Source organism: Telopea speciosissima, chromosome 8, assembly GCF_018873765.1.
Source record: "Telopea speciosissima isolate NSW1024214 ecotype Mountain lineage chromosome 8, Tspe_v1, whole genome shotgun sequence".
Classification (NCBI taxonomy): Eukaryota; Viridiplantae; Streptophyta; class Magnoliopsida; order Proteales; family Proteaceae; genus Telopea; species Telopea speciosissima.
The window spans coordinates 11,501,187-11,528,362 of record NC_057923.1 but is presented as its reverse complement, the minus strand read 5'-3'; the positions used below and the strand labels follow the sequence as shown (position 1 = coordinate 11,528,362).

At 38.9% G+C, this 27,176-nt stretch overlaps 3 protein-coding genes and 1 non-coding gene across 6 annotated transcripts; 1 reads left to right on the top strand and 3 right to left on the bottom strand.

The window, feature by feature from the left end:
* Nucleotides 1-909: 909 nt before the first annotated feature.
* LOC122671421 (protein KINESIN LIGHT CHAIN-RELATED 3-like) lies at nucleotides 910-4,633 on the bottom strand. 2 transcript variants are annotated; one of them, XM_043868618.1, is made up of 3 exons: nucleotides 4,414-4,633; nucleotides 1,868-3,853; nucleotides 910-1,414 (listed from the first exon to the last, which is right to left on the bottom strand). In XM_043868618.1, the coding sequence occupies exons 2-3, from the start codon at nucleotides 3,799-3,801 to the stop codon at nucleotides 1,204-1,206; spliced, it is 2,145 nt and encodes a 714-aa protein (XP_043724553.1). In that variant the 5' UTR covers nucleotides 3,802-3,853; nucleotides 4,414-4,633; the 3' UTR covers nucleotides 910-1,203. The 2 variants fall into 2 exon arrangements, with proteins under 2 accessions (XP_043724553.1, XP_043724552.1); XM_043868617.1 differs by lacking the exon at nucleotides 4,414-4,633 and having other exon boundaries at nucleotides 1,868-4,074.
* Nucleotides 4,634-11,225: 6,592 nt separating this feature from the next.
* Nucleotides 11,226-12,914, top strand: LOC122672025 (mogroside IE synthase-like). The gene is made up of 2 exons (XM_043869533.1): nucleotides 11,226-11,899; nucleotides 12,156-12,914. The coding sequence occupies exons 1-2, from the start codon at nucleotides 11,252-11,254 to the stop codon at nucleotides 12,912-12,914; spliced, it is 1,407 nt and encodes a 468-aa protein (XP_043725468.1). The 5' UTR covers nucleotides 11,226-11,251.
* Nucleotides 12,915-15,572: 2,658 nt separating this feature from the next.
* Nucleotides 15,573-15,652, bottom strand: TRNAL-UAG. Its single transcript has one exon. It is a non-coding gene; the product is annotated as a tRNA-Leu (tRNA).
* Nucleotides 15,653-20,418: 4,766 nt separating this feature from the next.
* LOC122670344 (serine/threonine/tyrosine-protein kinase HT1-like) lies at nucleotides 20,419-26,732 on the bottom strand. 2 transcript variants are annotated; one of them, XM_043867186.1, is made up of 3 exons: nucleotides 25,941-26,732; nucleotides 22,699-23,154; nucleotides 20,419-20,721 (listed from the first exon to the last, which is right to left on the bottom strand). In XM_043867186.1, the coding sequence occupies exons 1-3, from the start codon at nucleotides 26,298-26,300 to the stop codon at nucleotides 20,473-20,475; spliced, it is 1,065 nt and encodes a 354-aa protein (XP_043723121.1). In that variant the 5' UTR covers nucleotides 26,301-26,732; the 3' UTR covers nucleotides 20,419-20,472. The 2 variants fall into 2 exon arrangements, with proteins under 2 accessions (XP_043723121.1, XP_043723122.1); XM_043867187.1 differs by lacking the exon at nucleotides 20,419-20,721 and adding an exon at nucleotides 21,658-21,946.
* Nucleotides 26,733-27,176: the final 444 nt, after the last annotated feature.

Below are 27,176 nucleotides of genomic sequence, written 5' to 3'. Positions count from 1 at the left end.
TGAATCAATTTGGTGAAAAGTCAATTGCATGAGATGGAACTATTTTAAAATAAAATAGCAAATGCTATTGGAACCTGTCCACTTTGATTACTATTGAACACCATCCAATATATGCCTCTACTGCTGCTACTTATATTCTTCTTCTTCTTCTTGTTGGATCCAAGGCAATGGGACAGGGAAATAAGTTTGAGGCCCTAATAACTAGTTACATGGTCAGATTTCTTGGACCAAAGACACATTTTCTTCCCCAGGTTCTTCAATTATGCCTGAATCTTGATACTGGCTGATCTTTGAGGAAGATTGGTGGTATCAGTCAGTATCAGCTGGATTGGTGCCAGTCAACCACTGCTCAAGACAGCTGATAAGATTCCGATCCCTCAATCTGTTATAGAGATTCAGATTTCAGCTCATTATCGCACACAAAATAACCCGAGTCATATACTTTTAGGGAAGATAAAACTCATTAATTATCTGTAGTCTTTTGCAGCATCGTCTTATAATAATTCACAAGTTTCCCTGTGTTCATTTAAGTTTTTTTGATTTGTTCTGGTTATGGTGCTGAAAATCCAGGTAAAATGTGTAAAAGCAACATCAAAGTGCTTCCATTATATCCAAATTATTTGTTATTCCTCTTCCCAAGAGTCTATGACTATCAAAATTATTTTCCCTAGGGATAGATTCAATGAACACCAAAATCCTGATAATTCTGATGAATTTATACTGGTATTGTCTGCTGCTGTACCTTGATGGTGCCACCAATATTCAAGTTTTAAGCATTTCTTGATGTAATAAGAAATTCCATTAAATGCTCCAAAAAAATCAAATATTTATCAAGTAACACATCAAACTCTTAACAGAAATACTGTGTAATACTTCATTTATTTTGTAATATCATAATGAGCAGTTCGGTATACAATGAAAGGGAATCTTGTATATTCCTTCAAATAATTGAATACAAATGATAATGTGACCAACAAATTCCCTCAGTTCTTTAATCAATGGAATACAAATACACCAACCTATTGACTCTAAAGAATGGTATAATTAAAAATATAACCAAAATCCCCTCTCCTGTTATTCCATTAAACCACCCCAACAAGAATCTAATCAACAAACCCATCACCTAATCTTTTTTTTTTATATCCATATACCTTATATAAATATTCTATTTTACATACATGCTTGCATACATCACCAGCATAATCATACCATTATGCCATCTTCATTTATAGGAAGAGAGTTGGTTACGAGGAGGGCTTCTAGTGATCTGGATTTTCTATTCCGGAACCTGCCTGCTTCTTTTAATAACTCGGCCAGCCTTCTCTTCTCATCATCTACATCAGGATTTGCTGTCCCAAGCTTCTCCTCCCTCATCCCAACAACATATTCCAGAATCTCAATTGCATCATCCAACCTGCATAAAGCATGATGATAAAACATAAAATGCAAAATATATAAAGCAAGAATAAATTCAATCTTTATAGATTGACAATAAATATGTTCTCAAAAATTTGTATCCTGAGTAAAGATTTCAAAGTTCGAATTTTACTCGCTTTTCCCCACAAACTGTTACATCTAGCACAAATTGTTTCTCGGATTTGTGACTTTCCTTATTGTAGTTCTATTCATCAGGAGAGGTAAGGCTGTGGACATGCCTACACAATTATTCCTTTAATGGCTGACGTTGCATTTACTAGAAAGAAGGGAAGGAAATGAAAGAGGAGATAAAAAAAGATTGGTTATGGAAAGGCAAAGAAAACCAAAGTATCATGAAGTAGAAGTTAGTCCGAGAGAGTGAGGAGATGAAAACATGCTTTTAAAGCAAATGAACATAATAAAGGATCATTGAAGGAAGTAGACTGCATACCTGCCCATTGCATCATAAGTTCCTGCAAGATTGCTGTATACTCCTAGTGTGTCAGGATGGTGTGGTCCATATTCTTGTTCCAAAATACTCCTTGCTTCTTCAAACAGATCTGCAGCCTCATTTATTGCATAACGCTGCACGCATGCCAGTCCCATTTGGTTGAGGGCAATCCCGAAGAAAGCTGATTTCTTCTCTCCACTTGCCCTGAGCTTTGTAACGGCATTCTTGAAAGAGGTGTAAGACTCAGAGTAATTCCCTAACATATAATACATGACCCCCATCTGGGCCTCAATTCCTGCGATCGTGCTTTGCTGACCAGGGGCATCAGCATACATCTTTAAAGCTTTCTGAAGCAACTTGAGTGCTTGCTCAGGCTCATTCAAAGACTCATAGATAGCAGAAACATCAGTCAGACCACTAGCAATCTCCTCTCGGGGGATTCCTGGAATGGGCTTTCCATAAATCCGTAGGGCATTCTCACAGTAAGACTTAGACTCTTTTACTTTCCCTATCCTGTAATGCAAATCAGCCAGGCGAACAAAGACTGAAGCAACAGCTGGATGATTCTCTCCTTTGGTGGACTTGAACATCGTGAGTGCTTTCTGATAGGAAAAAATAGCTTCATCATACCGAGCCAAAGATAAATAGGTATCTCCAATGCTGCAATCAACAGAAGCCACCTCTGCTTCTTGACCATTGGCCACCATGGTCATGCTAGCCAAAACAAGATGCTCAAGGGCTGCTTCATGGTCACGTTTTGTTTCACAGATAAGCCCCATGAGCCTCCTGTCTGCAGCCTCTTCAAGAGAAGCAGGTTGACCATTCTCCCTGTGGATGTCAAGAGCCATCTGACACAGCTTCTCGGCCTCATCAAACTGTAGTGCTTGAACATATGCTTCAGCCAAATAGCGACAAGTCTCACCAACCCTTGGATCCACTTCACCCAAGACTTGCTTCTGAATCTCTAAACCTGCTCTATAGCACATTAAGGAATTCTGAAGCTGACTTACCATTGCATATGTATCACCCAGTTGCATGTGCCCGGCAAATTTAGCAAGGGCATGATCGTGGCCCTCCTCCATGACTGGAATTTTGATTGAGCGCTCAAGAACAGGAATTGCTTGGCCATATTGGCCTAAGCTGCAGTGTATTGCTGCTATGACATGCAAACTCATAACCAAATCTAAATTGGGTTTGTCATTCAGACATTTCTCAAATGATTTCGCTGCTCTAAGAGCAAATTTAAGAGCTTTATGGGGACTATCACCAGAAGAGAACAATTCCCTTGCCTGTTGAAGAAGAAAAGGCCCAAGCTCTAGGTTTTCTGACCCTGCTTCAGATGTATCCTCAGCTCCCTTCTGTGATTTTGACACTTCCAAAGCAGAGTCCCTCTGCTTCTTCAATGAAACAACTCCAGTATTTGATTTTGCTGAATTGTTATCACCACGTTTGTCAATAGGAGGCTTGTTTGATTTTTTGCTCTTAGGATTCAATTTAGTTGGTTTCTTCGATTTTACTGAAGAAGCAGATTTAGCAGACTTGGGACTGGTCGACTGGGTATTACCCAACTTGCCAGACTTCTTTTCCACAGAACCATTTTCCTTCTCCTCATCCTGCATTATCTCCGCCTCTCCCATATCTCCCCCAACTAGATGGTGCAGCTCTGAATCAATCCTTGATTCATCACCATCAGATCCATAGCTACGCCTTGACGGTGATTGATCGGAGCTCTGCATTTCACAGATATTCTCATACAACTGCTCTATAGAGGTGTCAACAGCACCATCCAAATGGGGATCAAGAGCCTCACTCCGAGGACTTCCTGGACTCAAAGGACTCCTCGGGGACCTATTGGGAGCTACCTTTTCCTTAAAAGGTGATGAATTGCCAATCAGGTCAGTCGCCACCCCCTCTCCTCCATTGATGCCAGGCATCTTAATCGTAGATATAAATCAATAAATACTCTGAATTATAGTAAATAATAACCTGCAAAAGAATACCAACTTATGAAAGCAAAGCACAAATTCAACACTCCATTAACAAATAATTTTTTCCGATAATGTGAAAATTGTCACAACAGATTCAAATAATGCCTAACCACAGCTCTGAAAACTCACACTGGGAATTTAGAAACGTTAATTGTAACCACAAAATGGTGAAATTTTTGCAGTTTTGGACCTCTAGTCTATAGATAAGATTAGACCCAATTCAGAAAAACAAGGAATGACAAGTTTCGGTTCAACAATCCTGGGATCTCTATAAACTGGTACCAAGTTCATAGGCAAATCAAATGCTAACATCAAGAACAGGAATTTCATCGAACATTAAAAAGACCAAATATTTTAAGAAATAAGAGCGTAAAGACTCGAATAACAACGGAAAAACAAGGTTATCAATATCTGCAACTCAAAATGGAAGAGTAACACGAATGCAATGAAAAAAATAACAGAAACCCAGAACCCAAAAATTAAAAAAAAAAACTAAAAAACAGGAATAAGAAAAGGAAATAAGAGACAGCAAGAAGGGAAAAAAAAGAAAAAGAATACCTTTAACAATTCGCCATGATGAAAGAAAATGGAAAGGTTTCTGTATTCTCCAGTCTTTGGGTAAAGGAAGGAGACAGAGAACAGAAATCTATCCTTTCTGCTTATATACAAAGGGGAAGAAGGGGTTGGAAGAAGACACCAAGAATTTTGACAGATAGCATTAGGGGTAGAATGGGTAACTGCAAATCGTATATTCTTTCAGGAAATATAGATTTATTCTTCTTCTTCTCCTGCTTCTTCTTCTTCTTCTTCTTCTTCTTCGTCGCCGTTATATTATAATTGGAAAAGTCCAAAAGGTTTTAATTATCATATATGAGGGGAGACTCTATTGATGGAGAGAGAGAGAGAGAGAGAGTTGCAGAGGTGGAATGTCGAATCAAGCAGAAGGCAACTTCTCCCCCACCGCCAGCAACTGCCCATCTGTTTTGTTTTTGTTGGTTTTGCCTAACTGGAAGTTGCTATGTGGCACAACCTCCAACTTTTATCTCGAAAGACCGATGAACCCTTCATTCATTCTATTAAAGACAGCCAATCCCTTCCACGGCTCGACCAGCCCACCTGATTTATTAATTGCATCTTACTTTTCTTAATTAATAATTAAAGATCAAGTTTACCTCCATCCATAGAGAACGGTTCACCCACTATCCTAGGGTTCATAAACCGCATTGTGCTCCTCTCCATGGAGCCCAACCGTTGGATGCTCCCTTGGGCACTCCCTAGGTACTGGGCTCCCTGGAGAGGAGTTGGATCCTCACAAACCCCTCCTAGAGTTTTAAAATGTTCCAAAATACCCTCTCGATACCCATTTCCACCTTCTCCCACTCTACGATGAATGGGATCGCATTCACCATGGGTGGAAGGAAACTCGGTCCATGCAGCCACGAAGTAGTTTCATTGGTTTTCAACTTATGTGGACATGTTGTTCATCACATTATTTATGCATGGTTTTATTAGGTATTTGATCGATAAACCAAAAGCTTCATAGCTGATGGAACGTGTTAAATCAAGCTCTTTAACCTATCTCATACCAGGTTGGTCTAATCTAACACTCATACACTATATCGAATCCAATTAAGCACATAACAAGTTCAGAAAAGGGATTAAATTGGTTCTACCTATAATTTTAAGAATTAAGAATTGGATCGATAAATCAAATGATTCAAATCGAAATTGGTTGTAACCGATTTTGAGTACGATCAATTTATGATTTAAAATCCTAGAATCATTGAGTTTTCATATTTAAGAGCCGATTCTAGGGTTTTTTGAAATCGATCTGAACCAAATTTTGTTTTGTTTTTTTTTGTAAAAAAACCGGTCTGATCCCTGATTGTGTGTTTTAAAACCTTGGTTTAACGGATCCGATTGCAATTCGGATAGAAGAAAAGGCGGGAAATGAACCCTAAAAGAAGGATCCCAAACCTTCAAACAGTGTAAAATCTTCCTTGTTTTTTTTTATTCACGTTCGAATTTATTACTCATCACGCGTAATGGGTTTATTGAATAAATAGTAAAGTATGAAAGGGCATTTTGGGAAATAAGATTAAATAGTTGATATTGAATAAATAGTAATTAATAAGGTGGGGTTTCGAACAACCCTTTCAACCCTTTCTTTTTTCTTCTTTTTCTATTGAAAGAATTTACTAATTGTAGGGCCCAACTGATTGTCACCCTCAACCTTAACGGACGGAACCCATTGTCTGAAAATGATGAAATTGTAGAAATCTCCATGAAATCCGGTCACCTAAACCTCTTAATCTTAAATTATTAAACCTTAAATATGAATTTTAAATTTTAAAGTTTCTCTTAAAATTTAGGGGAAAAGAGTGTTGCCAGTGTAGATCCTAGTCTAGAGTCTAGATATAAGAGTACGCAAATGTACCGTTCACCCTCCCCTTAAAATAAAAAAATCTCATCCATATTGATGCCCATGCCATGTATGTGCTTTCATTGGCCCCCATATTGATGCATGAGTTAGCTAAACGATCTTTTACCTTAAAATTTAATTTTACATTCAAATGAATAAACCTTGTGAATAGAAAACTTACAATAGAGACCTGTCTGTTTCGTTGTAAATATCTTTCATACAAATGACATTTTACATGAAATTTTTTCTCTGTAAAAATTTTCCTACATTAAATGAAATTGTTTTAAGTTAAAACTTAGTACAAACAATGAAAATAAGAGTTAGCATAATAAAGGAAAAATCTCTCTCAAACAATTTTAATCTTTTTTGTCTTTCTTTTCCTGACACTCTCTTTTCATACAAAGAACTCTGTCGATTGACGTCTTCCTACACCCAACACTGGGGGTGCCACAAAAAGATGCCTCTACCCCAGATTAGATGCCTGAGTGTGCACTCCTAATCAGACACTGACATAGTGACCATGTAACCAGGCAGCATTATTTCTCTCCCAATAAATTTACCTTAAAATTTCAGGTTGGGTGACAACTAATTTGTTTCCCATCTACTAAGGTTGATTGATTTGGAATCCAATGATATATTAGTGCTCCCAAAAACAAAAAAAAAATATTAGAAGAGATAAATATATGATGAACCCAAGTGGGTATTATTATAAAGAAAGAAGGAAATGAAAAAGATAATTCTGTCACAGAGCTTAACCACGCGTGAAGCATGGAAATACTTCCTCCAACCTAGAATATCCTCCTCCTTTTTATGATTTTTAATGGAAAATCTAACTGGCAAGCCGTACAATTTAATCTAGACTTTTGCTCCATTAAATCCTTCTTCTTTCACAGTCTCACCTCTACTACAATTATGACATTTCGAGAAAGTTTGTTAGGGCTTTTATTGTTTAAGGTGAAGTGATGCGGTGGTGAACATAGTTTGAAATATCGGTATTGGATTGACCGGATCTGTATCAGTCTTGGTCGATACTTGATCGATATTGTATTGATGGAACGGTTTTTAATAAGGGTAAATTTATCGATTTTTTTTTAAGAAAAAAATATCTGTCAAGTTAGTCAAGACCGTGTGAAATGATTGCTTGTCCCTTGAATTGAAAAAATTTTCACTCAAATTGATGCCCCTGTACATGCTTTCATTGATCCCGCACTTATATAGAAGCCATGCAGCTTGGCAACGATCTTCTACCCTTTTTTATGAGACCGATACCGATGTATTAAGGATGATGGTGAATTGATGAGTTTTACCAACAAAAAAAGGATGATGGTGAGTTAACTGTCAATTTTTTTTTTTTTTGGGGTGAAAAAAAACCCTGTAAAACTGTCAATTTATTCATTATGAGATTAGACCCAATGGTCCATGAAATTATTCTTATATTAAGAGTTAAATAAACACCATGATAATGATTTTATGGTATTGTTGTGCTTTTTCCCAAATGTTTTCTCAAAATCATCATAATAAATATGTAAATCCTTAATTGTTATATGGGGAAAGCAAGTTATTATTTCCCATGCTCTCTCATAAAAAATAAGACCCCATACATGTATTGTTATTTTATTTATGGGAAAGAATGCCATGTGGTCGTGTAACACACGCTGCTTCTGCACCTTTACATTGGGGCGTGTGAAATGATCGTTGCACCTTCCATGAACTCTGCAAATGACTAGAGGTGTGGCGGTCATTTCACGCGCTTCTATGTTAGGCCGTAGGGGGCGGTGTGTTTAACAAGACTGGGTGACGTTCTTTCTCCCTTTATTTATTTTTAAAATGTGAGATCTACATAAGAAAATACCTTTGTTTAGACTACTAATTGGTGGTAGCGTGCAAATTCTTTTCCATTGACAGCGTGGGAAAACCTTTCCTTTGTTGTATACTCTACATTCTCTCATGTATAATTTGTAGGGCGATATTCTCTGCCTAGGAGTGCATGGGGGCATAGGCTACACCCAGACACATAGGGCAAGACTGATCTACCATTTCGGACATTTAGGGGAGTGGGATAGTCATTTTGCCCACCCCCCATGTGTTTGGGCATATCCTACGCCCCAGTGCAAAGAATATTTTCCCATAATTTATTCAATGGTTGATTACTGATAGAATATGTTCTTGTTAACATTCTTTTATGGACAAATAGACCCCAATATTACTTGTTCTAATGTAAAAATTCAGGCTAAAAGAAGTTTGCCAAGTGAAAATTTGAGATTTGAAAGATTAGAACTATGGAATTGTGCATAGTAGCAATCAAAGTATCCTAAATTCATGTTTGATACAAGAAAGGGGTTCGAGATTGAATTAGGCTCTGAAATTTGACATGTGACTAATTTAGATCATGTCTAGTATATTCAATAATCGCTTTGTCAAATAAATATTCCCTTTTTTCTTTTTCAGAATAAAAAAAAAAGTAGGGAAGAGGATTTGTGCACGGTCGTGCATGGTGACAACAATGCACACAAGCGTTGGATGAGAGGTGCACCATATATAGACCCTCATCCCCCATCCAGCGGTTGTGTGCATAATTGTGCACAAAACCTTTTGCCTAAAAATTATATTATATTTTAAACAAAAATATTCCTTGAAGTTGATAAAATGTTTTTTTTTTCAAGAGAGAGATTATTAATATGAGAGAGGATTCCCTGAACAAATGGGTATAGGAGAGCACACCAATAAGATGCGACAAAACAGTATCGTACATAGAAGGGCAGTGAGATCATGTCATGTGAGGAGAAGAGAGAAAGACAGAGGTATGATAGTGCACCCTACCCAAACACTCATCAGGGAACCTTCTCCCTAAAACTATGAGAAAAAGAACAAAACCTAGTCGCGTGGCTCCTATGCTCAAACAGAAGAGCACGTGAACTTTGCCCCCTACCCATGAAATAAAAAATCACATTCACGTTGATGCTCACGCGTGCGCTCTCATTGGCCCTGCACTGGTCTAGGCACTACAGGACCAAACAACTATCTCTTGCCCTAAAACTATTTACCTCTATCGTACTCACCCTCCCCACCATTTTTTTTCTTCTTTTCCATTCTTATGGTATCGTACATAGAAGGATAGTGAGATCATTTCATGTGAGGAGGAGAGAGAAAGACAGATGGTAGTGCATCCTATCACACTCATCAAGGAACCTTCTCCCTAAAATTGAGAAAGAACGCAACCTGGTCATGTGCCTCTTACGCTTAGACATAAGAGCATGTGAATTGTACCTCCCATGAAATCAAAATTTGTATCTAAGGTGAAGCCCATTTGTGTGCTCTCATTGACCCATGCGTTGGTCTAAACAACTATCTCTTGCCATAAAACTATTTACCCCTATTGTATTCACCCTCCCCACCCATTTTTTTTTCTTCTTTTCCATGCTTATTAGTTATTACTCGCTTTTATTCAACCTTGGACGTTATATATTTTCCCAACATGCTAATCACTTAGATTAATGGTAAAATGTCTTGTTTAGCAAACAAGAGTTTCAATGTTATCTACTCTATCGTGGCCGTGGGTACACAAAAGCTTCAAAAATAATTCATGACTGAGATTGGAAAATTATAATTTTTTATTTATTAGACGTCACAAGGTTTGTGAACTTTGTGAATCAAGTTCGAAACGAGCTTATTGGGTTTTGCTACACATGCTGCTGGGCCCTATGATCCACCAGTCCCCTTTAAAGAATAAATAAGGAGGGGATTTCACACGACAGTGTGGGGAAGAATCTGCACATCACACCAATGGTAGAGAGAACAATTGAATCATTCATATGGATCTCACATGGTCAGAGTAGCTGAGAAAGAAAAATAATAAAGAATCACATATGAGAGGGAAATAGTTTCTCGGAAGTTTTTCAGCCAAATTATCAATGATGTCTTTTACGATTACAATCAATATTAGGGGTGTCAATACCCAACTTGAACCGATGAAATCGACCCGAACCAGCCCGAACGAGCCCGGACCACACCGGATCGAACTCTTAATGGTTCGGGTTCAGTTTGTGGATCCAGAAAGGCAAACGGTTTGGTTTGGTTTGGGCTAGCCCGACGGTGCATCGGTAGTCCGAACCGTTAGGTCCGAACCCAAACCGAACCGGCCTAACCCGATAAATGAGTAAATCAGTAAATGCCTAATGCCCCATTGCCCCCTAAATGTGTTGTGATAGTTTCTCACTTTATCTCATATCCTTTGTTAGTGATTACCCAATCAATTGTATCCATAGGCCATAGGACATAGGATACAAAGATGCATTGTATTTGAAATATTTTATGTACTTAAAAGAGAAAGAGAAGAAAAATTAGCACTAATCGGACCTTACTAGTTATATAAAGTCGGTACCAAACCGATATCAACCCGTTATCATAAATCGAAACCGACACGAAACCAAATCGCACCGAAACCGAAACCGCATTGAAACCGAACATTTCTTAATGGTTTGGTTTCGATTTCTATAAAAGTCACATCGAAACCAAAAAGCCTGAACCCTGAACCGGCCCATTGACACCCCTAATCAATGTAGAGGAAAGGGTTCTTTGAGCAAGTGGCATAGAGGAATGCACTAATGATTGTATGACAAAATGATTTCGTATATGAAAGAACAGCGAGGTCATTTCATGTGAAGAAAAGATACAGATAGAGAGAGGGTAGCCTCACTAGCTCTCCCCTCTCTCTTTCTCTCTCCTCCCCTCTCTTGAATTGACCTCTCTACCCCCTTGAAATGATTCCTGTCCAAGGCACTCGTGGGGTGCTTTCTGCTGATGTAGACTATGCTCCCGGACAAACACTCTCCCATTTACTATTTTGTGAAGATAAAAGATAAAACACCTCCATTCTATTATTGGAGTAAGGAATGTAGACATTACAAGTTGTGTTCTCTATCACAAGTTCTTCTATCTGTATTCTGTGTTCTGGTTAAACTTAAGAAAGAGAAAATGGAGAAGGAAGGGAAAGAATGGAAGGCCCAAGTCATAGTCTTCCCTTTCCCAGTCCAAGGCCATATAAACCCAATGCTACAATTCTCCAAACGCTTGTTCTCCAAAGGCCTCAAAGTCACTCTTGCCACCACCCACTTCCTTCTTAACCACTCCACCTTCCAAACTCAAACCCAAACCACTGTCACAGTCGAACCCATCTCCGATGGCTTCGACAAAGGTGGCATGGCCGAAGCAGCAAGTGTCGAAGCCTACAACGATCGGTTCAAAGCCGTCGGCTCAGAGACCTTGTTTGAACTCATCAAGAAACAGAGGATTCCTGTTAAGTGCCTTGTCTATGATTCCACTCTGCCTTGGGCTCTTGATGTAGCCAAAAAGCTTGGCATAGCTGGAGCTTCATTCTTCACTCAGTCTTGTGCTGTGAATTCTATCTATTACCATGTGAAACATGGCCTTCTGAGTCTTCCTGTGCCAGGACCTACTGTGTCCATTGATGGACTTCCCCTGCTTCAAATAAATGATCTGCCATCCTTTGTTTCTGATTTGGAATCTTACCCATCATTGCTGCCCATCATGTTGATCCAATTCTCTAACCTTGAAGAGGCAGATTTCATCCTCTTCAACACATTTGACAAGTTAGAGGACCAGGTGGGTCTCTGTTAATTCTTTATTAGATTCACTTGGATTTGGTAGCTGAACTCTGTTACACATTTGACAAGTTAGAGCAAGGTGGGTCTCTGTTTTAGTTTCTCTAGCTCTTGAATTTGGTAATTATTCTCTCATTAGTTTTGGGATTTTCAAATGCAAGGAAGTTATATGATTCTGTGTCTTTAAACACAACTAAGAATTTAGTTCTTTACTGGGATCTTGAATTTGGGGATTGATGTTACTATATTTCAATCAGGTATTGAATTGGATGGTGAAGCAATGGCCAATCAAGACAATAGGACCAACCGTGCCATCTATGTACTCAGACAAGCGGATTGAAGGAGACACAGATTATGGTTTCAATCTATTCAAACCAAGTGAAGACTCCATCATGAACTGGCTGAACAATAGAGAAACTGGGTCTGTCATCTATGTATCCTTCGGTACCATAGCTGAGCTCAAAAAAGAACAAATGGAGGAATTGGCATTTGGGCTGAAGGAAAGCAATTACCATTTCTTGTGGGTAGTGAGGGAATCAGAGAACAAGAAGCTCCCAAATGGGTTTGCAGAGGAGATAGCAGAGAAAGGGTTTATGGTGCCCTGGTGTCCTCAATTGGAAGTGCTGGCTCATGGAGCTGTGGGCTGCTTCATGACACACTGTGGGTGGAACTCAACCATAGAGTCTTTAAGCTTGGGAGTGCCCGTGGTGGCAGTGCCACAATGGATTGACCAAACCACTAATGCCAAGCTAACTGCTGATGTTTGGGAAGTGGGAGTGAGGGCTGGGGTGGATGAGAAGGGTATTGCTAGAAGGGAAGAGATAGAGAGATGCACAAGGGAAGTAATGGAGGGGGAAAGAGGGATAGAGATTAGGAGGAATGCTATGAAGTGGAAGGAACTGGCTAAGGAGGCAGTAGATGAAGATGGAAGCTCAGATAGGAACATTAAAGAGTTTGTTGATAGACTATTGTGCAGTCGGATCGATTCGAGTCGGCCAGACTCGATCGGAAATTGATCAGAATCAATCGAACTCGGCTTAACTTGATCGGACTCGTTGAACGAAGAATTCGGGTTAATTGGTATTGGCCTCGGTTGATTCCGAGTCGAAACAGCCGATTCCAATCCGCAATAGAACATGCACCATCATATACCACAATTAGGGATGTCAAATCGGTCGATTTCATCAGTTTCGGGGTGAGAATGAGTGTGTCCAAAACATGATCCAATAAAGATGCATCGATTTGGTTCGATATTGGTTCATGTTCAGTTACACCATGAAAATATATTCCTAAGTATGAAAAAATGTGTGTGTGTGTGTGTGTTTTTAATGAATTTCGGTCTAATATTAATTTCTTATTGGTTTGGGTTTGGTTTCAGTTCAGTTTTCTAAGATTGATTTTGGTGCGATCTAGCTTGGATGTGGTGTCGCAAAGCTCTATTCTAAAACATGATACAATAAACTTATATCAAACTTGATACTGACTGATTTCGATAGATTTGGTTCGATTTCATCGGTTTGGGACGACTTTGGACACCCCTAACCAGAATACACTCATAGTGGGGTGGAGAAGGCTTAGAACCGAACATAAGGAGGCAACACAATTTAAGGGTATCAAAACGAAACCGAAACCAATTGTTGGAATCGGAACCAACCGTTTACGATCAAACCAAACCACATTGTAAATAAACGACGTGCTTTTGATTTTATAGGTTCTATTACCAATTCGGTTAAGTTCAAAACCGGAAACCGTTGGTTAACTAAATAGAAACTAGGTAGACAACCGAGATTATGAATGTTCTGATTTGTTTAAGAAATGGGTTAAGCACTCTAAAATATTAGGACTCCTTATTGAGGTTTTTTTTTTTTTTTTAAATCTCAGTTTGGGTGTCAAATTCATGAAGGGAGAGAAGGTTCTGATAATCACTCTAAAATATCATTGCAACGAAAATGTGTCTTAGTGGACTTTGTTAATGAATTGAATTTGACATGAATTGGTGATGTTCTCAGATTGATTTACCTTGAATACTCATTTAAAAATATCATTACAACCAACATATCTGAAAGCTGCGTTCTAAATACTCAATGGGAGCCTAATTTCTTTGTGGTTTGAATCTTATTAAGAGGTTCCCTAGATTTGTAAAGCAGAAAATTTTGAACAAAAAAAACAAAAGATGTTTCTTTTGTACCTTCTAAGTGTTAAATTCAAAAAGAAAATGATTGCCTTTAAAACTTCACTATGCCGAGTGAGTATAATGCTCACTTTGCCACATAACAATACATAAATATAGATATAAATTATTATTACTATGATTATTATTGTTATTTTGTCTTATTAGAATAATATATTATGGGTGATGGTGAACCTGATGAGATATTGAGATCCCAACAATCACAAGAAAATCAATGGAACGTTTGATGTGATAGAGATTGATTTGATTTTATGATTTTAAAATAATATATCTATTCAATCTTCAACTAAAATGTCCCCATCACTCTTACATTCCTAATTTTAAATTTCTTTAATATAATGTTTTTTTATTTTTTATTTTAATGTGGTTCTTTAATTAAATATTGTTATCTTGTAATGAGAGTAGAAGGTAGTCATCCATTCCTCATATCACTACATGTGGACCCCACCTTTGCTTCAATTAATCAATCATATATCCAATCCTCATCATACATCATACATCATACATCATACATCATACATCATATACAATATTTTGATGCCACGGTTTGGCCTCTTTCTACTTACCAGACTGGACTGTATGCTCCAAGCCCATAGTCCACAGCCCACAACCAGCTTAATGGGCTGCTGGGCAAAAGATAAAAGCCCCATTTACCAGTCCTTTGAAAGAATAAAATAGGGAGAGGGCCAGAGGGGGTTTCACACGGAAAATTATCTCCTCAATTTGCCTCCCCGTTAATTTCCTCAATTCCATCTAATAGGGGGAGGTGGATCCACCCGGGCAGTGCGGTCAGGCAGGGGGTAGGGTGGTCATTTTCGTATCCCTTATTAAATAAAATTAAGGAAATTGACGGCCAGGTAAATTGAGGGGATAAAGATCCGTTTCACACGATGGTATGGGGAGGAATCTGTACATCACACCAATGGTAGAGAGAATAATAGAATCATCCATATGCATCCCACATGGTCAGACTATGAAAGAAAATATAATAAAGAAAGGGAAATAGTATTCTAACACTATGGGAAAGTTTTTCCTCCAAACCATCAATGATGTCTCTTTAGGTTACAATCAATTTTGGGGAGAGCTTTCTTTGAGTAAGTGGCATAGAAGAGCAAACTGATGATGCGTGACAGAATGATTTCGTATATGGAAGGGCAGTGAGATCATTTCATATGATGAAGAGAGAGCTATAGAAAGAGGGTGCTCAGTTATGCTTACAATTATCGATACTCTCTACTCTCGTTTAAAATACTTTTGCACAATCATACTTAAAATTTTCATTTCCCTTCTTTTAATATTTTTTTTTGCAGTCAAACAAAGCTTAAAAGTGTGCCCAACCGGTTCGTTTTAAAAGAACAAAACATAAGATCAAATCAGATATCCCATACAGTTTTCACCCAGTATCTGTATGGGTTTTTGAACGGGCCACAGATAAAACCGCATCCAATCAGTCCTATAAAAAATTAAAAAAAAAGTTATTTTTTGACAGCTGTGGGATTTGAACCCACGCCCTTTCGGACCAGAGCCTAAATCTGGCGCCTTAGACCACTCGGCCAAACTGTCAATGAATAAAATTTAAAGTCACAATTGCTTATTTAATACAAGCAAGAAAGTTCATTGTCCATGAGTCTATCTCTCTCCTCTCCATATGAAAAGAGACCTCTCTCCCTTGTTTTGAGGAGGAGAGAGATAGACACATGGGAGTGCTGGCCTACACAGAAAACTACTTCCCTTAATACAATTACAAAAGCCAAGATAGAGCACACCACTACAACCCAAGTTATCCAAATCGGGATCGGTCTCGATAGATACCGATACGATACAAACCCGGATCGGCCTGTATCATACGGTTTTAACCTCTAATTTTGATAAAAGAAATGGTTTTATTTACATTTTTACCTTGGATCGGTATCGTATTAGTAGATCAAGCCGATCCGATATCGATTCCTTAAACCATGCTACTACCTCTTCTTTGATCTAATGTTAGACTTCCACGAAACCCGACAAGAGCCAAAAAGATCGATGTATGGAGGACTTCCACAATCTCTAGGTCGGCAATAAGCATTTTGTTATTGTTGTTTTTCTTCCATTTCTATCCCTTCTCCATCTTCTCTTTTGTAATTTCGGAGTTCCCATTTCTTCTTGATCAATTGCTCTATTTGGAGTAAGCGACACGGGCTATAATGTTGCTCCGAGACTTTCGATGGAGCTGCTTATTGTCTACTATATTATAGTTGGAAAATCGGGTTTTTGACTGGGGCGAGTCTCCGGAATCAAGTCAAAATTTTGAAAAATCTGATGAAAAGTCATGTAGACTTGACTAAGGTATAAAATAACGAGACTTGGCAAACCCATGAGAGAATCAAAAGGTGCCAGAATCCTCAAGGTGAAGAATGGAGATGGCCCGACAAAGTACCTGGGGTTGCCTACTCATTTTGGGGTGGCCAAGAAGGATATTTTTAATGACATTAAGGAGAAGACTCTAAGTAAGCTCCAAAGGTGGAAGGGTAAGTTGCTATCTCATGCAGGGAAAGAGGTGTTAATTAAAGCAGCTATTGCTCCTATGGCAAACTATGCCAGCTCCCACTTCAAGCTCCCCTCTTCCTTTCATGACTCTTTAAGGAAAGCTTCTGCAAACTTTTATTGGGGTGATTCTGATGAGAAGAAGAGAATCCATTGGATGTCTTGGCAGCGGCTGTGTAGGCCTAAATCTAGAGGGGGGTTAGGTTTTAAAGACTCAAAGCTCCAAAACCGTGCTCTCCTTGCGAAGGTAGTTTGGCGTTTATGGTCTTCTCCGGACTCTCACTGGGCAAAGTTTTTAAAATCCATTTATTTCCTTCATTGTGAATTTTTGGAGGCTAAGGTGGGAAATCGCCCCTCTTGGGCTGGAGAAGTCTGCTTGTAGGCCGTGATGTTCTCTTGGAAGGGCTTATTTGGAGAGTTGGGGATGGTGCAAAAATTAGGATTTGGGATGATAGGTGGGTTCCGACCCTACCTAATGGAAAACTGCAATTCCAAAAGCCGAAGGGGTGCAGTCTTATGGTCGTGGCAGATTTGATTGATCATGCAAACAGGAGTTGGAATCTCAATCTGTTACAATCAATTTTTCATTCTTCTGATATGACTGCAATTCTTAAAATTCCTCTTAGTCTCAATTCTGGGGAAGATAAGAGATACTGGGGTGCTTCTAGAGCTGGGCGTTTCTCAGTCAAGTCAGCCTATAAACTGCTTGCAAAGAAGGAGGAGGAGGATCTATCGGTTAGAGCTTCCACTTTCAGATCTCGGCAATGGGAGCACACACCTTATGAGGTATGGAATCGTATCTGGGCTTTGCATACCCTCCCGAAAATTAAAGCTCTACTGTGGCGTATTTGTAATGAAGCTATTGCTTCGGGTGATGGCCTTCAAGCTCTGCATGTTAATGTTGATTCGAATTGTTCTAGATATGGGGCTCAAACTGAATCCGGTGATCATATTCTTTTTTATTGTCCCTTTGCTCGAAGCGTTTGGTTTGGAAGCCCTCTTCAATTTTACCCTCCAGCTGATAGGCCGTGTTTGAAAGATTGGACTCAAGGCTGGAATACTTGGTTAAATCAAGACAAAAAGCTTGCTCGCAAGTCTCTCTCAAGAGCCTCTTTTATTTGTTGGTACCTTTGGCACGTCCGTAATGAACAGGTGTTCAATGGTAAGGTTTGGTCTCCACCTGATGTTCTCCACATGGCTGATACGGCTTATCTGGAGTTTTACAACATTGTGCTTAAACCGGGTGTTCCTTCAGATCTTGGGCACAGAGACCCTTCGCCTGGCTCGAGGTTCAGTGGTCCTCAGCTTTGCTTGTAGTGGTTGCCCCCTCCGGTGGGTGCTGTGAAGGCGAACTGTGATGTGGCATTCATTAAGGATGCAGTCAGGGGAGGTTTAGGAGTGATTTTTAGAGACCACACTGGTGCTGTATTAAGGGCGCACTCCCTCCCTCAGATGTTTGGTTCAGTTATCCAAGGAGAGATCATGGCTATTCGTAGTGCTCTCGTTTTGGCTTTAGAGCTGGGCTTCAACAACTTGCTGGTGGATTCGGATAGTAAGGATGCTATTCTCTTTATCGAAGGCAGGAAAACACCAGGTTGGGAGGTGGAGAACTTAGTGGCTGATGTGGTCAATTTAAAATCCTTTTTTTCTGCTATTTCTTTCTCCCTTGTTCCTAGGGCTATGAATATTGTTTCGGATGCTCTAGCCAGGAAGGCTCTGTCGCTTGGGTACGTCACAGATTGGCCCAATTCCATTCGGTGGCTTCAAGACCTGTGTGTGGCTGAAGCTACTGGTGGTACTCCCCCCTCTCATCAATAAATTCTCCATTTACCAAAAAAAATAACGAGACTTGGTCATATATCATCCGACTCAAATAAGACTCCATATTTTTACCCGAGTAAGTTCCCTCTCCCTCAAGCAGAATCAACACCACAACTTCCTACTCCCCCTAACCCACCTTGGAACGAGGTTCCTTCCCTCAGCTTAAGTTTAAGCTAGAAAAATAAAATTTTGAAAATTCAATGAAAAAATTAAAGTTTTTACAAAAAAATAGTCGACAGACAAGACAGTTGAATGTCAAAAGGAAGATGCCAACATATGGGGAGGGTGTATGATAGAATTGAATATGAAATTTAATAATGTGGCCATCTTGAACATTTTCTGGATATCCATATTGCTACATCTCCCTTCCAGGTGGTAAAAATTGGTGTTAGACTAAAGAAACTCTCTAATCTTATCAAGACTCAAGCCTAGAAAACTTTTTTTTCTCCTAATGATAGATTTAATTTAATAACAGAATCACAAAAGCCTTACAATATAAAAATACATACTAGCTAAGAAAACTTATTACAAAGAATTGATGAAAAGGTTCTTTAGCTGGCAGCAAGGCTATAACATCACCAACACCTCTCTTTCTTTTTCTCTTGACATTCTCTCTCCTCTCTTGACCCTATTATAGGACCATTGTCCACCCCCTGAATGGTGGGTTCCCAATACCACTAGCATCGACAACCCTCTCCCAAATAATTAATATAGTTTTGGAGACAAAGTTTTCCTCCACCCATAGAGCGTGGATGGTTCACCTACCATCCTAGGGTTTTAGTATGTTTCAAAATATCCTCCCGATACTCATTCTGTCCTCTCCCGTCTCTCATTGAATGGGATCTCATTCACCATGGGTGGAGGGAAAATCGATCCTAATTTTGGTTAGAAGAAGGATTACTAAAAAGAAACCACAATTCAGCCTATTTCTCCTCTATAGCAATAACTCGTTCTTATGATTGGAGAACAAGGATATTGTTTTATCTTAATAATCTCATGTGTACAGCCCTCTTGAATTCCCTCTCCTCCCCGACATATGAGTCCATGAAGCGTCCCCTCCCATGCCCCCATTTGTTGGGCATGGGGGTTCTATTACATGCCGGCAGTGGCAGCTTGTGGAAAACCACAACAACAACAACCACCATAACTTTATCCCAATTAAATGGGATCACTACATGGATCCGAAGAGATCATTTTAAAAAAAAAAAAAAAAAAAAAAGAAAAAAAAGAAAAATAGAATAAAATTACTAAATAGAAAAGTCTAAGCAGTAGTCAAAACAACATCTCAGGAATATCCCCTACAAGGGATTGGCACCATGGGTCTATCTGCGATCATACTATAATCGAACCCTACCATATGCATATCCTTTCTTACCACTTCTCCAATATTCACAATTAAGAAAATATGTTGTGAATTAAATATTTTTAAGGGAAAATTTCTCACTCCCCCGAATTTCCCCCCTATTTACTCCAACGCTCTTGCTTGAAGTTCAACCTCTGATTCCTCCCCCCTCCCCTACAAGTGAACTCTTAACCTCCCCTTCTCCCCTACCTTTTTGAAATGGCCAAATAACCCATCATTTTGGCTTCTTAACCGGTTCTCATAATTGCCCCGTTTGGGCCTCGAAAACCTTGGTTTCGAGTTTGCTGCAAAAATATACCAGTTTTCGACTTAGTTTCGTTTGAAATATGGGAAATCTTAGTTTTGGCTAGAGTCAAATTTTTATTTTTTTTTGCTGAAAAAGTAAAAAAAAAAATGCATTCCTTCACAACAAGTAATACATCTGGTTAGTATCGTTAGTATTGTCCCTATACATCTGGCCAGAGTCAAAATTGATCTTGAAACCGAGATTTAGAACTTTGCTCTACATAAAACAAATGTATTTAGAAGTGAACCTACGGTCTTCTACCAACAAAAAACAGAAGTGAACCTACGGAAATGCATTGATAATGGAAGAAAGTCTTTTTGTTCCTAACATTAAGCAACCACTCAAGAAAAATAAGGTAACTTATTGCATAATTAATTCCATATAAGAATGTTAGGCTTTTAAAGAAGTGAACCTACGGACAGTTATACACTTCAGGATGCATCGCAGAAAAGTACGTTTTTCAGGGGGTTTGTAGGATGTGAAAAAAGTTGGATCCTGTTCAAGGGATTCACTGTAACTTTCAAGAATTGAAACAATCTCAGCGAAGTGAGGACGTTTATCTGGATTAGATGACCAACATCGACTTATGAGACAGCTTAATGCCACTGGACATGCGGAGGGCAATGGAGGCCTCGCATTCTGCATCAACCAAAACCAAATTAGGATACCAGAAAGCAAAAAATGAATTTTGCAGATTGTGAACCATCAATCATGAAATCAGAAGATGGGAAAGATATGCATTGAGTCTCTCATGTTACTTGAGTAATCATACAATCTGAACATCAAACAAAATATGCAGTGTGCTTCAACTGGCAATCTGCACATAAATTGCTTCATCTTCTATCAGTGCATTCATGTTAATTCACATTTAATATTTTAGAACTTTGAGGGTCTAGTTCCACAGATTTGCTTTTGCCATTTCTTTTTGTTATCTATTCGTTCTGAAATGGAAATATTTCCCGGGGAAGGATTTCTTTTGCTTTTAAATATAAACAAATTTTGTATGCTTTATAGAAGAGAACATCTTTTAAATGATCTTCGATACAATCTGCAATCTGAAGAAAGTTGTGTACTTTCTCAGGGGAAGTAACATCGTCCCAATCAGTTTGTCTAACTGAGTCGAGTACTATAGATTGAAGGCTAAGCTGCTGGGCATAGAAAGATCCAAGAGCCTTGGAGAAGGCGGTAAGAGCAGTACGCCGGTGGAATAGGATACGAACCATGCAACCCTGAGATCAATGGAGCAAGCACCAACCTAACTTTATAAGATGTTGAACTTTGATAACAAATGCACTAACATGATTGCCAATCCATGTAAGCTACGAAGCAGACAGTGATCTAGAATTATATTTTGAAATTCAACAAAACATCAAATTAGAAATTTTCCTGCATGAATATGTCAGGCTTTGTTACCTTGTGAGGTGATTGAAGAGTCACATCTACGGCTTCATTGTAGGATGCTATAGTAGTAAATGATGGAATGATACATTTAATGACACTATGTACTTATAGGATATAGCGAAGGTTCATCATGCACTTAGATTTTGAAATTTTCTAGGTTTGAATAAAGACAAATAGTCCCTCCAAACAGCCTGCCCTTCATTTGATTTAAGAGTTTCCAGTCTTGGTGATAAAAGAATTCATGAAAGAGGTAAGAAAACTAAAAAAATCAGAGGCAAGGAATTTGCTCCCCATAACTATACTAGTAGACTTTGTATGAGAATCCACATTCTCACAAAGTAGTTTAAATTACTTTCTAGGGCTACAAGTAAGTGATTTGTACTCTATTTTCAAGCTTTTTAGTTTATAAGCTGAGTGTCACTGATCCATCTGGGTAGAGTCTTCTTTCTCCTATGTTTGATGCCTACAAGATAAGTTACAAAGAAAAAAGAGAAGACAATGAGCAATTTCTTCAGAAAATTTTCCATGTTTGGGTTGGAAAAAGGAAAGAAAAGAAAGGGCATATATCCGGCCGACAGAATGTCACCCAATCCATTTTCCAGAGGGTAATGCAACAAGTGAGAAATCATTTTCTCCTGAAAATCAAGCTTTTTCACAATCCAAATGTGAGAAAAGTTGAGTTTATCAGGCTACTTCACAGTGCAGACTTGGTGGATAGCTTAGGTGGGGGAGGTGGGGGGGGGGGGGGAGCTTTTGGAAGTCAGAACTCTGTTTCCTACTTGGTTTTTTCTTTTACAGGTGGCTCACTATCTATACTGGCATTCTACAGGTTCTACAGAATGTTTTATGGTAAAAAAGGCTTAAAATGTTTGGGGTAAAAATGATGGAGAAACAACCCAAGGTGCACACTTGTTTGTGTAGTAGTTTTAGAAAAACAAACATGTTAAATGGTCAAGTTTTAGCCTGTGCACATACCGTAAGCAAAAGTTTTATGCTGTGGCAATTTCCATTAACAAAGTTGGTTGGCCAAATATCCATAAGGCATAATAGGAATTAAATCCCATTAAATTCAGAAAATACAGGTACAACAATAGGCAAGCTACTCTAGAAGCAACAACCGCTTAGGGTGGCGATTTCTGCACATGTGCATGTAACAGTTCTTATTTAGCACTAATGTAGAAATGAACAATGCTCAAGGAACTAAGGTGAGTATACCTTCTCGGAGACTGCAAAAGCAGCCTGTTCTGATGTCAAGCCCTCAAAAGGTGTCAATGCTGTTAGAAGCTCCCAAAGGACTATGCCAAAACTGTATACATCAACTTTCCTCGTATGATGTTTTTCTTTTATCATTTCAGGCGCCATCCAGCGGTATGTACCTCTAAACCCCTTTCTGCTGCCACACTCAGATTCTAAGCATGAGATCCCAAAATCAGCAACCTTCACACTCATATCTTCACCGAGTAGTAGATTTTCAGATTTAAGGTCCCGGTGGAGTATCCCCTGGGAATGAAGATAATGCATCCCGCGAGCAATATCAAGGGCAAATTTCAAAACCAAATCTAGTGGAAGGGAATTTGGCTCCTGCTGATGGAGGTATTTTCTAAGTGAGCCTCCTGATGAGTACTCAGTGATGATACAGAACACAGGAGGTTTCTTACATGCTGCAACAAACTGCATGAAGCGGAATAAAAGCAGTTAAATTACACACACAGACCCCCAAATTGCATATAAGTTGCAACCTTTAGCTGACATAGACAGACATGGAAGTATCATAGTTAAAGATTTTGCGAAATAATTCTGTTTCAAAATTTGTCAAAATGAAATATGGTGTGATATTAAAGGAATACAAGATGTCGGTTGAAATTTGGGTGTTACGATGAAATTTTGACATGTACCGTTTCGGAGGAATTTCATCTGAAACGATACTTAAGCTTTATAATAAATATCATATTTCAAATGAAAATTCTGCTGGTTTCGACATGAAATCTTGGGAAAACTGTGATTTTTGGCCAAATCATTTCAGTAAAACATGGAACGAATTGTTGGGCAGTAGAGGAATGCATTGAAAGCAACGATTTGCAGTGTTGTTAGAAGATTTGTGCAAGATTCAAAGTTGAGGGTATATCACTTTCTCCAAAATTAGTTTTTGCAAAAAAATTGGCTAAATACTTGGTGGTTGGCTTTCAAAATTTATATGTTACAGACCGTAGCCCGATCTATGACTTCACGGAGCCAGATTTTATTTTTTGTTTTTAAAATAACTTGAAGTAGTAGCAATAACATTCTAGTGGTTTAGATCCTGCCTGAAACTCGATGTGGTACTACTGTACTAGGACTCTAGAATGGGCATAGGGGTGACTTGCTCGTATTCATATCTTTGACTCTAGGAGTAAACCATGCATGATGTATAACATTTAATAATTATGAAATAGTTTATAATTTTATGTCTATTCATTCCTCATGCATATTTAAGTTGTTTAATTGAATTACGTGTATTCTAGTACTAAATTTTGTGTGGAATAGACCATATTAAAGAATATCTGCAGCAGTATACAACATATAGTACCAAACTACGTTCAAAGTCAAACTACCATTTGGGGGGGGGGGGGTTATCTAAAGGTTTCACTATGTTTAAAGGGCTAAAAATAAGGTTTCCTAGGAATTTTCGGTACCTAATTTGGCCATTTAGGCCTCGAAACCCTCTACCGAAACTTGCAACCGAATCCTTCCAGGTTGACTGAAATTTCGGTGTTTCGCACTTTTGCGAAACATTTTGGTTTCGAGCCAAGTCGAAACCAGGCTCGGAACCGAAATCTTGAACTATGGGTAGAACAGATTAGGCTTTGATATATAGTGAACTACTGTAAGACCTGATGAAGAAAAAGCTTGTGGTGCTACCACAAAGGCGTGGGTTCGAATTTGCGGGCAGCCACCAGTAGTAAATGCCTTGAATAGGACCGACCCCTATCCACCTTTCCTAGATCATGCTAAAGCAGGACTTTCACCTGGTTTACATCCACTCCATAGTTTCTGATAATGCCACAACTCAAGAACAAGCATTTCTTCTAGCAGCAGCGTAAAATAACCAGTATCTTGTCCAGGGGCTTATTTTTTTATTATTACATATGAGGCTATATTCTGAAAGTTTTTATCAAGTTTTGGCTTTTTGGAGTGAGGTCCTCCACTTCATTAAGTTCTGTAAGTTGACCAGACAAGGGTACTCTGTGATGGTGATTTTAATTCAGGGGGAAATGATCTCCAGGTGTACCTGAGTATGGGTACATACACTGAGCATAGACATTGTTCCTTTCTAGGTGGACTTTACACATTATGCAAAGTGAAGGACATCAAAGCAAAGAAAGATCAAAACTTTGGATGAATAATATGACTTCAACAACTTTGACAACCTATGAAGGTTAACATCCTGTTGCTATGTTACATTTTCTAGATCCAGACTATCATACACTTGTAACCAGAATTTACAATAAAGCAGGACAGGTTGTTGCAGCAAGGGTGACATTGAGAAAAGACAGGAGGGGTAGTGGATGACATGAAGATGGAAATAAGATACAATTTGTAAAGACTGCCAGAGAAGGTAATGCATGAGAAACCAATCCAGTGATTCTTTTAGAGAAGATAGCCTGCTGAAGTTTGTGGTAATTTATTGTCTTCGCATAGTGAAAGAAAAAACACCTCTTGAAGATCTTATGTCCAAGAATCTTTAAAAAGCAGGGATTGATCAAAAGTTGGAGAGATCTTTACATTGTACAGTGAAGCTTGGCCCAGCAAACTTTAAATCTGTTAGCGACACATGTGGGCATTAGTGAAGTTCAAAATGTTTGTTCATCAAAAGTATCAAGAGAAGAACAGCAGAATGTATTGCAGTCGGGTGATAAAATAATAAACGAGTGTTGTGCGTAAATTGCCATATATCTATAACTGGAGAATTTCAAAATTAAGAACTCAGAATTCTACTAAGTACCAAGTACGGTAAAGGGAAATCAGAGCTCTACCCAAAAAAAAAAAAAAGGGGAAATCAGAGCATCTTTTTGAAATTTTTATGAAAACTAAAAGCATCTTCTTGAAATTTTATGAATATAAGAAGGGAATCATTCTGTTAATTTGCAAATAAAGTAAAGAAATTAAGTTTCAAACGGCGAGACAACCTTTTCATGTGGAGCAACAGTTGCTGCGGACTGGTAATGTAGACAAATGAGTGTTCATACGTCCAACAGGATAAAGTAATTAGAAAATCAGAAACACACAATTTTGTGTACATGGATGAGTTCAGATTCTTCTCATCCTATACTATCATGGAGGGAAATGACCAAAGAAATCAGTAATGAAATATTAGTAAAAAAAACAGAGTTGACATAGTTTAAGTGTGGGTGTCAGACAACATTCTTCTCGTCTCACAATTCAGGGGAGTAAGTGTGCAATGAAGGAACAGAGCTTACAGTGATAATATTAGGGTGTTGGAGACGAAAGAGCAACGCAACCTCTGAAGTAAACTGTTTCTCCAACATAACTGCCAACCCCTCGTCTTCCTCAGGCTGGCTTATCAGCTTGATCGCCACCGCTCTCTGCTTGTATACCCCGCGATAGATACGACTGTGCCGCCCCGATGCAAACTTATTCCCGATGTACAGCTGAGACAAATCGGCACTCCACTCTTCCTCACCCTCTCCTTTGATTTCTGCACCAGAGGAGACCAAGTACTTGGACCAGGAAACGGCTCGTTTATATTCTCCAAGCGAGAGTTTCCTTTCGGATCTACCATGGTTTGGTACCTGCTTGAACCACTGAAAATTCATCATCTGATCCGATCCACTACTCCCCAAATCATCAAATCTCCCCTCCACAAGTCTTTTGCAACTAGTACGGTGATGGAAAGCCTGAACTCTTACCTGTTTCTTCAAAACTAGCTCAACGCTAAAGAGCTAAACATATCACATCAGAGATTTTCAATCTTAAAAGACTCAAATGCTGTACAGGATAACAGAGTGAAGAATATAAGCTTAATATGCCAAATACATTTCGCCATTGTCGAACTCCTCAAGTGCAGACACCATCCAAGTGCATCCAAACAGTGAATCCTTCAGTAACCCAAAATCTGTAAAGAGTCTTGATATCTACCCACCAAATCAAAGAAGGTGGACACAATTTTGTTCTTCATCCAAAACTGAAACCTACACGCAGTTCGTAATCATTCTAGTTGAGGCCTCGAGGGGGGAAGAACACTCCATTTCTCTGCAGCAACAGGAGCAATAGAAGGCTTACTCCATTTAGGCTTCAAGCTCAAAATTTCAAGCTCAAAATAATAAAAAATCCAGAAAATTTCAAGGAGAATGAACCATCACAGCTCAAATATAAAATCTTCTGAAGACCCAAACTACATAATTATAAGTCGAAGAGAGAGATGTCAAGCTCAGTTCATGGTGAATCGGTTACTGAGAAGCTTTCAGAAAAAAGTTGGTGCGCATTTGTGTCTAGGGTTGCAGAGGGGAGTGTAAACGAAAGAAGGAAGGAGGGGAGAGACACAGAAAGGGGTTCGGTTGTTGTCGGTTTCTTGTAGGAGCAGGCGGGTCCTTCTCTCTCTTTCCTAACGTGGTACGCTTCACGTATGAGGGGACAGATCGAGTCTTTCTGATCGTGACTCTTATAGATCCACTTCCCTGAAAAGCCCTCTCTGG

Coding starts and splice junctions, on each gene's coding strand:
- LOC122671421 (XM_043868618.1), bottom strand. CDS start 3,801: ATGCCTGGCATCAATGGAGGAGAGGGGGTGGCGACTGACCTGATTGGC. Junction 1,415..1,867: donor ACTTATGATGCAATGGGCAG/GTATGCAGTCTA, acceptor TGCTTTATGCAG/GTTGGATGATGCAATTGAGA.
- LOC122672025 (XM_043869533.1), top strand. CDS start 11,252: ATGGAGAAGGAAGGGAAAGAATGGAAGGCCCAAGTCATAGTCTTCCCT. Junction 11,900..12,155: donor TTGACAAGTTAGAGGACCAG/GTGGGTCTCTGT, acceptor TATTTCAATCAG/GTATTGAATTGGATGGTGAA.
- LOC122670344 (XM_043867186.1), bottom strand. CDS start 26,300: ATGATGAATTTTCAGTGGTTCAAGCAGGTACCAAACCATGGTAGATCC. Junction 23,155..25,940: donor AACACCCTAATATTATCACT/GTAAGCTCTGTT, acceptor CGCTTCATGCAG/TTTGTTGCAGCATGTAAGAA. Junction 20,722..22,698: donor CTTTTGCAGTCTCCGAGAAG/GTATACTCACCT, acceptor TGGTTGATGCAG/AATGCGAGGCCTCCATTGCC.